The 15,211-nt window shown below is 52.3% G+C and overlaps 1 protein-coding gene across 3 annotated transcripts in view; it reads left to right on the top strand.

The window, feature by feature from the left end:
• Positions 1–15,211, top strand: part of SLC66A2 (solute carrier family 66 member 2) — a 48,321-nt gene that overhangs the window by 8,423 nt on the left and 24,687 nt on the right. The window contains exon 4 of one of the 3 annotated variants that reach the window (XM_057698675.1): positions 4,938–4,988. The exons of the other annotated variants lie outside the window; for them this stretch is intronic. Coding sequence (XP_057554658.1) covers positions 4,938–4,988 — 51 coding nt within the window. The remainder of the gene's footprint in view (positions 1–4,937; positions 4,989–15,211) is intronic. 3 annotated transcript variants of the gene reach the window in all.

The following is a 15,211-nucleotide window of genomic DNA, read 5'->3' as shown; positions in this document are numbered from 1 at the left end:
ACTAATTCAACTTGAAAGTGAAGATTAAAGAAAGAGATGATGTTAAGGAGGAAAAGCGGGTTCGTTAGAAAACTAAATACCTGATTTGTTCTCTGAAGAGCAGCATGCGCTCACTGCAGACGTTGGGGGAGGACTGGGTATAAAGTAAGAGGGAAGAGCCTTCCGTCCTACCACCCAGAGGTGACTGCTGTGAGCATCTTGGTCTCTTTTCCCAGTGTCTTCTTTTTTCTTTTTCAGTCTTCTACCACAAAATTGGGATCATTTTCAAAGTTAGGATCAAACATTTTAAAACCTCTCATCCCACTGGAAGCTCTCCCATGCCCTTGTGTGCAGTGGAGGTGGGGCCGGGGGTGCGGGTCCCCTCGTGCTGTGCCAGGTGGAGTGGCACCCACGGAGACGGCGTGTGCAGGGGGAAGTTGGCTGGAGACACCAATAGGTGCCTGCTGTGCCACTGTGAACTGCGAGTGAAGTGTGGTGTCTGGCTCCAAAGTGCTGTGTTTTCCCTTGTTCCCTTCTTACTGTGGAGAATTTTGAACGTGTAGAAGTAGGGAGGGGAGCACAGTGGAGCCCCTCGTGGGACCACAGCTGTCTCCACAGTGTCCCAGACCCTGTTCCCATCCGCTTCCTGCAGTTTCTGAAGCAAATCCCAGATGTAGCCGATTTGTAGACAGTCTGTAACATATCTCTAGAAGGTGAGACTTTCAGAAATCCTCACCCATGAGAAGTCAGTGGTTCCTTGTCAGGAAACCACCATCTGTGTGTGTTTCCAGCTGCCTCTTCCCTTTCCTGACTTTCTGGCAGCTCATTTCCTTACACCAGGGTCCAGTTACAGGCCACACACTGGGATTGGGTGGTGTCTTTTTGTTGTTGTTGATTTCTCTTTTAAATCCATAGGTTCTCCCAAACTCCCCGTTGTCCTTGGAACTTATCCGGTGTTGAAACTGGGTGGTTTGCTCTGAGCCGTGCGCTACGCACCAGGCGGGGGTCAGTGCACCAGCAGCAGCGCCCGGAGTGAGTCAGGCCTGCAGGATCTGGACAGAATCAGCCTGTTGAACCAGGTCTGTCCGGAATGCCCTGTAAAGAACATTTTACAAGATACTTGGATGCAGGTTTGGCCCTTTGTCTTTGCAAGACAGTTGTGTTCTTCTTCCAGGAGGCACGGCTGTCAGCTGGCCCCTCTGGGTGGTGGCAGCCGTGGGGGCCCCGGGCCCAGTCCTGGTAGTCACTTCCGGGCCACCCAGCGCCGATGCTCTGTCGTCTCTGCTTCTGTAGAGAAACTTCCCCGTACTCGCCGCTCGGTCTCCCGCGGTGTGGCTTATGGGAGAGGCAGGTGAGGGCCAGCTGGTTTGTCTAGATTTGCCATGACTTATGGGAGAGGCAGGTGAGCCCTGTTGCTTGCTCTAGATTTGCCGTGACTTATGGGCGAGGCAGGTGAGCGCCAGCTGGTTTGTCTAGATTTGCTGTGACTTATGGGAGAGGCAGGTGAGGGCCAGCTGGTTTGTCTAGATTTGCTGTGACTTATGGGAGAGGCAGGTGAGGGCCAGCTGGTTTGTCTAGATTTGCCGTGACTTATGGGAGAGGCAGGTGAGCACCGGCTGGTTTTCTAGGTTTGCCATGACTTATGGGAGAGGCAGGTGAGCCCTGTTGCTTGCTCTAGATTTGCCGTGACTTATGGGCGAGGCAGGTGAGCCCTGTTGCTTGCTCTAGATTTGCCACTTTTCAGAACTGGCTCCCAGCATGTCGCAGCAGCGAGCACGTTTGTTTTTACGTTGTCCTGTGTTCCACGTGGTGTGACCCCGTCAGCCCCCTCTGGCCCGTGGGAGCCCCTGCTGTCGGCTCTTGACCTCTGGTCCTGTGGACCGTGGACCCGGTGTGACAAGATACTCTGAGCTCCCCAGCCATGTTCCCGTCCCAGACTTGCCATCAGCCAGGTCTCTGAGGAGCCTTGTCTGGACGTGGCCTCGGAGGCCCCAGTCTGGGTCCTGGGACGGCTCTTGGGTCAGGGTTGTTTGTGGCTTTTCCCACGGACGGAGCGGGGAGGTTTCCCTGTAGACGGAGGGCCCCTCCCAGGCTGACCCTTCATGGGGCCCTGGTCGGCTCTGATCTTCTCGCCGCAGCTCAGGGCCCCAAGAATATCAGAACATCGCCTCTCTGACACGTGCCTCCCTCACGGCCTCCAGCAGGTTCCATCCCGAGGCTGCGCCAACAGCCAGGCTGCTGAGAAGTTGTTTTCTCGGGGGTGCTCAGGGCCACGCGCTCCTCCCGCCAGACCGCGTGTTGTACAGGCACTAGGAATAGTGCCTCCGGACGGTGTGCCGCCAGCCAGATTCAGGGGAGAGTTCACCTCAGATGTGCCCCAGTCTCAACACTGGCATGGAATTGGCTGGGGGGGGGGGTGTGATGATGGCTGAAGGGGACAGGTTTCCTGGGGAGGTGATGAACGTTCGAAAACTCTGTACCACAGTGGTTGCACAGCGCTGGGAGTGTAGTCAGCACCGTTAGAAGCGTGAATTTCCTGTGGTGTGTAGCTGTAGCTCAGTAAAGCTGCGAAAACATTTTGGGTGGGGAGGGTCACATACCGTCCCGAGAATGAAAGCTGAGGAACCCCTGCCCCAGGAGGTGTCCCTCCACAGGCCATCCTGCCCAACGCTGAGGGTCTCCTGTTCCCGTGTGGCCCAGACCACCGTGGTCATACTCCTCCTGGTCCCCCCACCGCAGCAGTGAGTCTCAGAGGATGCCAGGACCAAAGCCCCCAGGGCAGCTGAGGGTCTGCCTCTTGTCTGCCAGCCAGCCTCCCTCCTGTCTCAGCTCTGCTGGAACTGCTGCCTTGTCATCTCTGGTTCCTGTCTCTGTGGCTGCTCAACAAGTGACCCCAAAACTTGGTGACTTGAAAGGACATTTTTGCTCCAGACTCAGAAGTTTGGGCTGTTGGCGTGGGCTCCGTTCTCACCGGCTCATTCGTTCTCTCCCTCTTCCCTCTCTCCTTCCTCCCTTTCTCTCTCTGTCTCTGTCTCTCTCTCTGTCTCTTTCTCCTGCTCTGTTTCTCTCTCTCTCTCTCTCACTCGTTCATGTGTCTGTGTTGGTGCTGGCCATTGGCCGGACCCCAGCCGGGCTCTGCTGGACCGTCCCCCTGTGGCCTCCTCATGTGGTCCAGGCTTCGTCACAGCATGGCTCTGGGTTTCTAGGGGAGAACCGGGTAGATGCTGTATCTCTTTGAAGATCTAGTCTTGGAAATCGCACAACATCGCTTCTGCAGACCTGCAGTCTTGGGCTCCCATGTAGTCAAGGGGGCAAAGACCCGCCTCCTGGTGGGGGGAGGGGAGGTTCTGAGGACAGTGTGGTTGTTTTTGAACCTTAGTGCCTGGCCCGGAGTGTGTCCTCAGTGCAGAACTGTGGAAGCACACGGTTGTTGAAATTTCTAGTGTCTCTCAGCTTCAGAGCCCGCTTTCCTGCACCTGTCCTGCACAAAGGTGTCTTTGTGAAACGTGGATCCCATCTCGTCGGTTTCCAGCTGAGGAACCTCAGGGGGCTCGGCACTGGGCACAGGGACGTGACCGTCCCACCCTGAACCGACCTACGCAGCCTGCGGCTCGCCACCCCCCAGTGCTCGTGTCCCGCTGGCCCCCAGCTCTGCACCCTAGTGCTCCCGGGTGTCTCGCAGCCACGCCCAGTGGTTCTGCACGTGCACAGCTCTGCTTGTCAGCTTAGCGTGGCCAAGCCCAGAGAAGAGAAGGGGAACTGCTTGCATCTGAGTTGCACAAGTAGCTGAACTGAGCAATCTCTCCTGCAGCCTCCCCCCCCCCTCTCTTTTGGGACTTTGCTCTTCAGAAGAGGTGCCCGTGAATGGTAAAATTGGTCTGAATCAAAGAAACAGAAGCGAAAAGCTGAGAGAATCTGACCAACTCTGGGGAGTCAGAACCCAGAAACACCAGGAGAGGGTGTTGGGGAGGGAGGCGGGGTGAGGAGAGGAGACCTTAGTTTCTGTTGGTTTATAAACCACTCCCCCCCACCCTCCAGCTCCTCCTGAAGCGGCATCAGCTGTCCCCTGGCCTAGCAGCACGTCTGGTGTTTGCTTTTAGCTGATTACTTGCAAAATTTCCATTTTGGGGTAGAGTCTGTATTGCCTGGGGCAGGTGACACATGACCTTTGATCCTGCCTCTGCTTTCTGACCTCAGTGACTCTTCTCTTTAACCACTCTCCATCCCAGACCCCGCCTGCAGGTGGAACCCACCTGGAGGTACTCTGGCTGTCTTCAGGGCCTCCGGTCAGTAGGTCATTTAGGGTTAGGGTTAGGGTTGTCCTGGGGTGGCCCAGACTAGGGAGGTCTCAGGTGAGGGTTGGGGTGCTGGGGGCGGGCAGGGTGCCTGGCAATCAGACTGGCCCGTCTGGGTCAGGTGACCCTTCCTGGGCCGCAGCGGAGGCAGCTGCCAGACCTGCTCCCTGACTGGGTGTGAGGTCCAAGGGTGGTCACGTTCACGTGCTGAGCTAGCCCTCTGTTTACAGCGCGTGTTCCGTTGAGTGTCCTCTGAAAACAGCTCTGTGGAACAACCTTCTGGAGAGGTTGGACCCTGGGACGACGATCTTGCGACCAGGGCTTGCGGTCAGATGAGTTCTCAGGGGAAAGTGGAAGCAGGATCTGCTATATCTCTGTCAGCACCTCTGACCTTAGAAATTAAGTGAAAATGTGGTGACTTTTCATTTTTTCCCTCTGTCCCAAGCACTTGTTTTGGAGGAGGGTACGTTTGCAGAAAAATGGTTCAAAAAGTGGATTTCCTAACGCACAGAAACCAAAAGCTGTGGTCTTCCTGTTCCATTATTTTTTCTTTTCTTTCTTTTTTTTTTTAAGAAAGGCAGTAAGGACTCACCAGTGTTAAAACCAGTCTGTTTTTGTCTCTTCTTCTTTTCTGTTTTTTTTTCTCTCTCTTTTTAAATGTAGCTGCAGATAATAAAGATGAAATCAGAGCCCCCCCCAGGCGGTCGTATCTGGGTGTGTACCACACTGCATGAGCCTCCCCCAGAACGCCGGGCTGCTTCCTCTGCTGCAGCTCCGCCCTCTCCGTCTCCACTCCCCTCTGTCTAGCCAGCCATGGCCTGCTGCGTTCAAGCATGAAGTAGCTCCTAGGAACCTGCCCATCTTCTGCGTGTGTGGGGAGGTGCGGGGGAGAGGAAGGGAGGGACACAGAAAAGTGGAAAGAAAGAGAAATTATTAGAACACAAATTTTGGAATTCTTTTGTTAAATTTATTCCAAAGTATTTTATCCTTTTGATTCTCTGATAAATGGAATTGTTTTCTTAATTTCACTTTTGGTCGTTGTTACTTTGTAGAAATAAAATTGATTTTCACATATTGATCTTGTGTCCTGGAACTTTGCTGAACTCATTTGTTCTAATAGCTTTTTAGTGTTTATTTGAGGATTTTCTATATGCAAGATTATGTCATCTGCAGATGGAGATAGTTTTACTCCTTCTTCTCCAATCTTGATGCTTTTTATTTCTTTTTCTTGCCTAATTAGCCTGGCTGGAGGTGGGGGGGTAGATGCGTTTGTCCTGTTCCTGATGGTAGTAAGAGGGCATGTAGTCTTTGACCATTAGATACAGTGTTAGCTATGGATTTTATAGAGGTGCCCTTCTTCAGGTTAAGCAAGTGCACTTCTGCTCTGAGCTTGTTGAGTTTTTTCATCATGAAAGGATAGTTAAATTTGTGAAATGCTTTTCCTGTCTGTTAAGATGATCGTATGGTTTTTATCCGTTATTCTACTATTACAGTGTGTTACGTTGATGGATTTTTTTATGCTGAACCAACCTTACATTCTTGGGGTAAATCTCATCTGATCATGATGTATAAGCCTTTTTATAAGTTGCTGGATTCTGTTAGTATTAGGTTGAGAATTTTTGTGTCCATATTCCTAAGAAATATTGGTCTTTTTTTTCCCTTCTTTTTGTGGTGACTGATTTTAGTATTAGGATAGAACTGGCCTTATAAAGTAAGTTGGGAATGGGAAGCGTTCCTTCCTCTTCTATTCTCTTTTTTTAAGAATTTGTGAAGGATTGCTATCAATTCTTTATTAATTAAAAACGTTTTAATTGAAATACATTTGACATGTAACATTAAGTTAAAGGTGTACAGCATGTTAGCTTGTTGCATTTATATACTGTGATGTGATGTGATAGCCACGTAGTGATAATGCGTGCTTCTATCATGTTATGTAATTATCTTTTTATTTTTAGTGGTTGGAATAATTACTTTCAGTTTCTTAGCACGTTTGATGGCTATAATACAGTGTTGTTGTCTGTATCCCTGTATCTGCTATACTGTGCGTTAGATCTGTGGGGCTTACTTACTACTTGTTGCAAGTTTATCAGTTCTTTTAAATGTTTGGTAGAATTATCCAGTGAAACCACCTGGGCCTGGGCATTTGTGGGAAGCTGTTTTTTTTGTTTTTTGTTTTTTAAGTAAATTTATTATTTAGTTATTGGCTGTCTTGGGTCTTCATTGCCGCGTGTGGGCTTTCTCTAGTTGTAGTGAGTGGGGGCTACTCTTCGTTGTGGTTCACAGGCTTCTCATTGCAGAGGCTTCTCTTGTTGCGGAGCACGGGCTCTAGGTGCATGGGGTTCAGTAGTTGTGTCTCGTGGGCTCTAGAGCACAGGCTCAGGAGTTGTGGCGCAGGGGCTTAGTTGCTCCAAGGCATGTGGGATCTTCCCGGACCAGGGATGGAACCCGTGTCCCCTGCATTGGCAGGCAGATTCTTAACCACTGCACTGCCAGGGAAGCCCTGGTCTTCTTTTTAAATATAGCATTTACAGCCATAATTTCCTTGTAAGGAATGCATTAGCTGGATCCTATAAGTTTTGGTATGTTGTGTTTTTGTTTGCATTGGTCTCAAGATATTTTAAAATTTCCTTCAGGATTTCTTCTTTGATTCATTTGTTATTTATGAGTTTGTTGTTTAATTCCCACATATTCATGACTCCCTCACATTTCCTCCTGTTATTGATTTTTAATTTAGTTCACTGTAATTAGAGAACATGGTTTGTATTATTCCAGTCCTTTTAAATTGAGGCTTGTTTGATGGCCTGGCCGATGGTCTCTCCTGGAGAACGTTCCACGTGCACTTGAGGACGACGTATATTCTGCTGTTGCCGGGTGGAGGTGGAGGGGGTCTGTTAGGGTCCGTAGTGCAGTCAGGTCTCCTCTCCCCTTATTCCTCTGTCTGGTTCCGTCCATCACTAAACCTGTGTATTGAAATCTCCAACTTCCTCTGAATTATTTGTTTCTCTTTTTACTTCTGTCAGTTTTCATTTTGTCAGTTTTATATTTTGGGGCACTGTTGTTAGGTGCATATGTTTATAGTTTTATCTTACTGATAGATTGGCCCTTTTATCATTATAAAAATTTCCTTTATTTCTGGTAATTTTTTGGTTTTAAAGTCTGTTTTTTTCTGGTAGTAGCGTAGCTGCTGCAGATCTCCTGTGATTGCTGATTGTTTGGTGTATCTTTTTCCATTTTACTTTTGACTGATTTGTATCTTTGGATCTAAAGTATGTCTCCTGTAGACAGCATAGAGTGGATCTTTAAAAAAAATTCATTCTGGCAGTTCTGCCCTTTGATGGATTGTTTAATTCATTCACATTTAATGTTATTGTGATATGTTTGGATTTACACCTGCCATTTCACTTTTTGTTTTCTATTCTCATGTCTACCCTAACCCCCAGCTGTTCCTTCTTTACTTTCTTTTGTATTAAGTGAACATTTTCTAGTGTAGTATTTTAATTGCTTTCATGAGCCTTAATTATATATCTATACACACACACGTATATATATAATACTATACTATATCACATATTATGTTATTTTCTTGGTGGTTGCTCTGAGGCTTATGATATGCATCTTACCAGAATCTGCTTTAGATTTATACTAACTTAATTTTTTAATCAGTTCAGTTCAGAGAGGAGAAGAAATATGCACTTATACTGTCTTTTATAATTACCTACGTAATTACCTTCACCTACACTTTTGTTTTTCTCAAGTGGATTCTAATTATTGCCTGGCGTCCCTTTCTTTCAGCGTGAAGAACTTATGTTTTGTATTCCCTGTAGGATGGGTGTGCTGACAAGAAATTCTCCCAGGTCTTTTTTATCTGGAAATGTCTTTATTTTGCCCTTGTTTTAAAAAAAAAATTTGTGGGAATTCCCTGGTTGTCCAGTGGTTAGAACTCTGCACTCACACTGCAAGGGCCTGGGGCCCAGGTTCAGTCCCTGGTGGGGGAACTAAGATCCCACAAGCCATGCAGCACGGCCAAAAAAAACAAAAAACGTTTTGCTGAATGTAAGAATCTTGGTTGACAGTTTCTTTGCTGCATTTCGAATATGTTCCTCATTTTCTTTTGCTGATTTCTTTTTTCTCTTCCTTTTTTCTGGTGGGGGGGAGGGTAGCCATGCCACTCCGCTTACAGAATCTTAGTTCCCTGATCAGGGATCGAACCCAGGCCCTGGGCAGTGAAAACGTGGAGTCCTAACCACTGGACCGCCAGGGAATTCTCTCGCTTGCCAATTTCAGGAGTTTGTCTTTCTCTTTGGCACCCAGCATCTAGACTGTGATGTGTGAGGGTGCAGGTCTCTTTGTACACACCCTTTGTGGAATTTGTTCAGCTTCTCGGGTGTGTAGACTGATGTCTCCATCACGTCTGGGACACTTTTGGTCCTGACTGCTTAGGCTGTTTTCCTCCCCCCAGGGCACCCATCACGCACGGGCAGGTGCACGGACTACCGATCCACGTCTCTTTGGGGCTGCGTTCCGTTTTCTTGCTCTTCAGATGCATAGTCTTTATCGATCTGTCTTCGGGTTTGCGGAGTCTTCTGCCGGCTCAGCTCTTTGTTGAGCCCCTATAGTGCATTGTTTTACCTCAGCTACTGGACTTTGCGACTCCAGGATTTGCATGTGGCTTTTTAAAAATAATTTCTACCTCTTTATTGATATTCTCTATTTGGTGAGACGTTGTCAGCACACCCCCTTTAGTGCTTTATGTATGGTTTCCTTTAGGCCTTTGCAGTCTTTTCTGCTAAGCCCAGTGGTTTTGTCCCTTCAAAAGCAATCTGTTTCCGTCGTCGGTGTATGGGCCACTTTTCATACCTATTTTGTTGAAAACTGGCTGTTTTAGGTAAAATATTGTAGCAGCTCTGGATACTGACCCTGCCCTGGTTTGGGGCTTGTTTGCATGTCTGTGCATTTAGTGACTTGGTTTGCTGGGTGCCCTCTTGGAATCTCCCCTCCCCCCACTGCCACGCTGGCTGTGGACCAGCTGTCTTTGACTCCACTTGGCCCCCCATTAAGATTCTGGGGGGTCTGCCACCACTGATTGCTCTGTTGGTTTTGGCAGTGGCCTGGGCCATGCAGGGCTCTAAGGTCTTATCCAGTTAAAGTCAGGCAGGGGTGGCCTGAGGCCAGTCTTTGGCAGTTGCCGCGTCTGGGAGGGCTGCTCTTGCCGTCTCTGTGATAAACCTTGGGTCTGTTTCCCCGTCGCTATCATGGAGCCGCCAGCTCCCCTCTCAGTTGCCTCTCCACCAGGCTGCCTGTTGTTTTTGTCTGTGCCCTTAGGCTTGAACCTGCCCAAGCTCTGTTCCAAGCAAGGTACCCCTCTGGGGAGAGCTTTGTTTGGAGCACTGTGTTCTTACACCCCGACGTCCAGGGCAGCACCTCTGAACCCGTGCGCTGGAGCTGGAGGCCGGGCAGCAGTGGCCCTTCTTGGGGTGACACCACTGCTCTCAGTGCAGGCGCTGGGGCTTGCAGCCCCCGGTCTTCCCGGCTTCCCCTCCAGGGAGGAGCCTGCACCGATGAGCACACGGAGGCAGGAAGGGTGTTCTCTGCCTGCTGCTGGGGGGAAGCATCGCTGCGCTAGGAGCTGGGCCGGGGCCCGTCCGGGCTGCCCCCTGCCTGTGCGGGTGCTGTCACCACACTCCGGGGTGTGGGAGGAAGTAGGCCATGTTTCAGGGCTCTGTTCCTAAATAGATGTTTCTCCTTTGTTGTGTGCCTGTAGGACACTTTCTAGAGACTTTAAATGGTCGTTTTTTGTAATGCACAGCAGTGAGGTTGCTTTGCTGGGAGAGGGTCTGCGGAGAGCCTCACGTGCCTGTCCCCTCAGCTGCTTTTCACCCGACTGCAGCCCTGCTGGCTGAGTTACAGAGGGTGTTTTGGGCCAGGAAGGCAACTGCCTTTTCTGTTTTTACTTACTGATGAGTAGACTCAGGGGACTTGAGCATTCTCGGTGGTTTTACTGTCAAGTGGGTGCTCTGGAAGGTTCCCTTGAGCGGAAGGCCACGTCCTCCATACAGTTTTTAGAAGTAGCCTTAAAACTGTAAAGGTGCTATTTTGATTTGGGGAAATCTGTTTCTCCTAGTCTGTCTGGGCCAGTGCTTTTCTGGTGCTCGTTCAGCTGGGTACATGCGTGTGGATCCCATGATTCAGCACAGAGCTGGTTCAGTCAGCCAGTGACCAGCTCGCGGGGCAGAGCGGCAGAGCAGGGAACACAGGCCCTCAGCTTCTGGCCTCTCTCATTGTCTGTTTTGGGGCACCCCACTGAGCAGAAACTAGCAGAGGGGCCTGGAGGTGTGATGGGAATGTGAGGAAAAGCCTCCTGCAACAGCGGAGCCAGAAAGGCCAACTGACCGAAACGCAGGACGAGGCTGACCCTGCTCAGGGCAGCGCGGGGCGCCGTGCGCTCACCTGCCTGGGTGAATGAGGGGTCGTGTCCCTTCTCAGTGGTCAGTCCGGGCCGGCTAGGGGGTCGGCAGGGCATTTGGCTGGGTCTCTGGGCCTCTGGGCCGTGGCCTGCCTGCTTTGGGTGAGGGTGGTGTTGGGGGCACATGGGGTTAAAGGTGGGTTCGTGACGTGGACCAGGCTCTGAAGGCCAAGAGGGCATTTATCCTCGTGCAGCCAGATCGCTGGCTCTCCGAGTCCTGTATCATTTGTCCCTGGTCATTTGGATGAAGTAAAGATGGGCGCTGGCAAGGGTCTGCACCTGGGTGGGCTTCCCTCCAGGTCAGCTTCTACCTGGAGCCCAGCCGGGCCCTGCCCTGGGCTTTCTCAGATAGCCCTGTGTTCCCCGTGCTCACTGTCTTTCATTGCTGGAGGGTGAGCCCGGGATGTGGGACTGGAGGTCAGGGCTGTGTCCCAGGACCCCGTGAGCACCTCAGAGTCACGTAAACAGGTGAATGAGACAGAAGTGGGGTTAAGAGCCAGGTTTCAGTTTGAACCAGGACTTTGAAGGGATGGAAGTTTGGTTTGGTTCGTTTTCTTGGAGAGTCGATTTTCAAATATTAAAAATATTTGGGGGGTGGGGGGGTGGGAAACAACCACAAAGCTGATGTGGGTGCACCACAGGGTTCCTTCTGAGTGTTGAGGGTAGGTCTCCAACTCATGCCCGAGGACACCGACTGCCTAGCAACGCGGATGCTCCCTGCGGCTCCACCAGCTTTCTCGGTAGCTGGGGCAGGATCCCTCGTGACAGCCTTGCGTTTAGGTGTCTTCAAGCCCCTCCAGCCAGGAGCAGGTCCTGTGGACGATTCCAGACCAGCTGTTCCCCGGGGCGTTTGCGTGTCTAGCCATGAGCCTGGGAAGCACCAGGCTCCGCTGATTTTTCTCTGAAGCTGCGTCCGGCCCGGGCCCATCAGGGCAGCGAGCCGTGGTGGGGCAGACAAGCCTGGGCCGGGCTGGCCTGGGCCACATCAGATGCTGGACAGCGCTGCCCTGTGGAAACGCGGCACCAGCCAGAACGCAGCCTGGTGGGTGAAATTTCCTAGTTTCACATTAGGTAGAAAGAAATGCGCAAAATTAATGTTAACAATATGCTTTTTAACCAAAATATAATTTCAGCATGTAACCACTGTAGCAGTTATCAATAGCATATGTTCTGTTTTTTTCCCCTCATCGAGCCTTTGAGATCGGGTGTGTATGACACACTCAGAGCACAGGTGCCCCCAGCCTTGGTCACGTCTTGGCGCCCGACGCGAGTCAGCCCCAGCCCCTGGGGTGGAGCTGACTCCCTGGTGGGAGACCTGTTGTCCGTGTTGCCGGGGTGGGATCTGGGGTTTGGACCGTTTTTGCTTTAGTTCCTCACTGCTGAAGCTTTCCCCGGTTGTGGCTTTGGGGTTGGCAGGGTCCTGGCAGCAGGAGAGCGTTTGCCGGCCTCCAGCCTTCTCTCTGGTGTCACGCTCTTCTCTCCACGTGGACACGGTCACTTCTCCCCACTGCTGCTCCCCTGCACAGACCCTCCAGTGTGCACGGCTCAGAAGGGGGGAGTTGTTTGGTTGGGCCCTCCCTGCGCCCCGGAGGGTCTGATGGGACATCTCCCGCCCTCCAGGGCTCTCTTACCTCCCATGCACCCGGGGCTGTCGTGTCCCTGGAGATGTGAGCTTGAGTTATTTCCTGCTGCCGCGCTCCCCTGTGGGGTAGCCTTTGGGTCGCGCCTGAGCGTAGGTTCAACGTGGGCATGGGAGCCGCCCCCACGGGACCGCTGAGACGTGGGGCGGCGGGGCGGGGCGGGGCGGAGCCGGGGCGGCTGCGGCTGCTTGCGGTGAGCTCCTCTCTGCTTCCCCAGGCTCTAGGATGAGGTGTGCATTCCGGGAGGCAGGCTGGGCTCACGTGCTGGGACAGGGCCCCTCCCGTCCCGTCACCTCGAGCCACAGCCACCACCGGAGCGTGCGGTCCCGGCCACGGCGGCGGGGGCCCCGGCAGAAGCTGTCGCCCTCCCCCCCAGAAGGGACGCTCCGTACTGAGAGGGAGCTGCCACCACCGGGGATCGGGGTGTCCTGTCCCACGTAGGGGCCCGTCCCGCGCCAGCTCAGCCCACGGCGGCCCTCGCTGGGCCCGCCCGGGGCGGCTGCATCGCGGAGGTCTTCTGAGAACCGGGCCGCCCCAGGCTGGTCTCGCCCCCGGGGCGGGGCGCGTGGGGAAGCCCCGGCTGTGGAGGCTCCCGCGCCGGGGCTCGCGCCGCTGTCCCCACGGGCCGTGGCCGGAGCGGGCGGGCCCCGCGCGGGCTCGCGTGTCGCAGGCCACACGGGGGCGCGCGCGGGCCGCGAGGCCTGGATGGAGCGCGCTCGCGGAGGCGGAGCCGAGCTGTCCGCGGTTCCCCTCGGCCTCAAGGGGAGGGACGGCCGAGTCCCCCCCCCCGTGGGCGGGGCTGGTGCCGGCCCCGCCCCCACGGCGGCCGCGGGACGGGGGCGTGCCCGGGGGCGGGGCTGGGGGCAGGGAGGGGGCCGGGGGCGGGGCGGGGCGGGGCGGGCGTGCCGGGGAGGCGGGAGGCGGCAAGGTGGGGACCAGACCCAAAGGAAGAGTCCGGTGGCAGCACATGGGCCTCGGAGTCCGGCGCTGCTGCCGGCCGGGCCCAGGCGTCCGGGCCGCAGGGCAGCGCCCACACCGTCCCCAGAAACCTCTTCTCTCTTTCAAATGTGGCCTCACGGTTTGAGAGAACCGAGAAGACGGGTGGGGGCTTCGCGTGGTTTTCAGCGTCACCTCCGTGGAGGCGCAGTTTACCTAGGAGAGGCCCGCCTAGGGGCATGGCCTCCGGACAGCGCCCGGGGGCAGGGCCCGGGCCGGCGGCCGCTGTGTGCCCCTCGCGGGAGACCGCGTGCCCCTCGCGTGCCCGTCGCGGGAGACGGCGGGGCCCGTGGGCCGCCGAGTGCACGGCCCGTCCTGGGAGCCTCCCTCCAGCTCTGCCTGCCTTGTTTGCACGTCTTGCCTTTGGGGGCCCCTGTCTGGAAACCGCATCCTGGGAGGAGGCACATCCTGCCTGAGTTCGGGCTTGCTGGGGAAACGGCGAGAGGGTGTCATGTCTGCTGCCACCTCGGGCGCTCGGGCATCCTCGCGGCGTGTTCCTGCGTGTTCCTGTCCTCCGAGCACCGTCCGCTCGCACCCGCACCCGACACTCCTGGGCAGAGCGGGGCCCGGGCCCAGGGCAGAAAGCTGCGGCTCCTTTCGAGGAGTGGAGGTGCCCGCCCTCCGCTGTGCCTGGCCTAGCACCAGCGTTTGCGGGACGGAATCCAGACCTCTTTTCTTTCTTAGCTTATTTTTAAAAGTATTAATGAAAAAATCTTCTGACATAGGAGTCCCTAAAGAAGCAGAAAAAAAAGTTCGGTCTCGTCTGATGACACATGTACTTTTTATGAAGCGTCTTCTTTGTTCCACTTTTTCTGACTAAATTCTGCAAATCTCATTTCATGCTTTCTATATCTACCCAGTGTTACCTTCAGCTGACATTTTTCCTTATATAATTCCTACTTCTTCTCCCTATGGCTTGATTTAATTCATTGCAACACATCAGTTACAGTTGATGGGTAGATGGGTCGCTAAATGTATTTTAAGTTGTCCAGAATTCAAATGACAGCACCTAAAACTTGAAGTTTAAAGTAATTATTTTTAACTTAAGCATTAAAAAAATATATTTACTAAACTAGATATTTATCTTTGTATCTCTCTATGAAAAGCAAGTCATATATATGAAAAAGTTTATTATACATTAAAACTTATTTTTGAGATATAATTTACATACCATAAAATTTACCTTGAAAAATAGTAAAGTTGATATACAAGTCACACAAAGTAATCCATTTTAACCTTCGAAAGTATGCAATCCACTGGTTTTTAGCACATTTACAGTGTTGTGCAGTTGTCACCACTGTCTAATTACAGAACACCTCCAGTATCCTAAAAGAGACCCCATACCGCCCATGTCCTCACCCCAGGCCCTGGCAACCACTAACCTACTTTCTGTCTCTGTTTTGTCTAGTTTGGACACTTCCTATACAGGAATAATACAGTATGTGCCTTCTGTGTCTGAATTCTTTCACTGAGCATAATATGATCAAGATTCATCCAGGCTGTAGCAGATGTCAGTACTTCATTCCTTTTTAAGTCTGAGTAATATTTGGGTTGTTTCTACATTTTGGCTGTTATGAGTAGCTCTGCTGTGAATATTCACGGAAAGTTTTCATGTGGACATATGTTTTCAATTCTTTGGGGGCATTTTTGTAGGAGTAGAATTGCTGCGCTGTGTGGTAACTCCATGTTCAATCGTTTGAGGAACTGCCAGACTACTTTTCAAGGTGACTGCACCATTTTACATTCCCACCAGCTGTGTGTGAAGTTTCCGATTTCTTCATATCCTCACCAAAGTGTTTGTGTTTCTTTATTTTTGCCATCATGGTAACTGTGAAGTG

This window comes from Hippopotamus amphibius, chromosome 11 (assembly GCF_030028045.1).
Source record: "Hippopotamus amphibius kiboko isolate mHipAmp2 chromosome 11, mHipAmp2.hap2, whole genome shotgun sequence".
In the NCBI taxonomy this organism is placed as follows: Eukaryota; Metazoa; Chordata; class Mammalia; order Artiodactyla; family Hippopotamidae; genus Hippopotamus; species Hippopotamus amphibius.
This window is presented reverse-complemented; position numbering and strand designations above follow the sequence as displayed.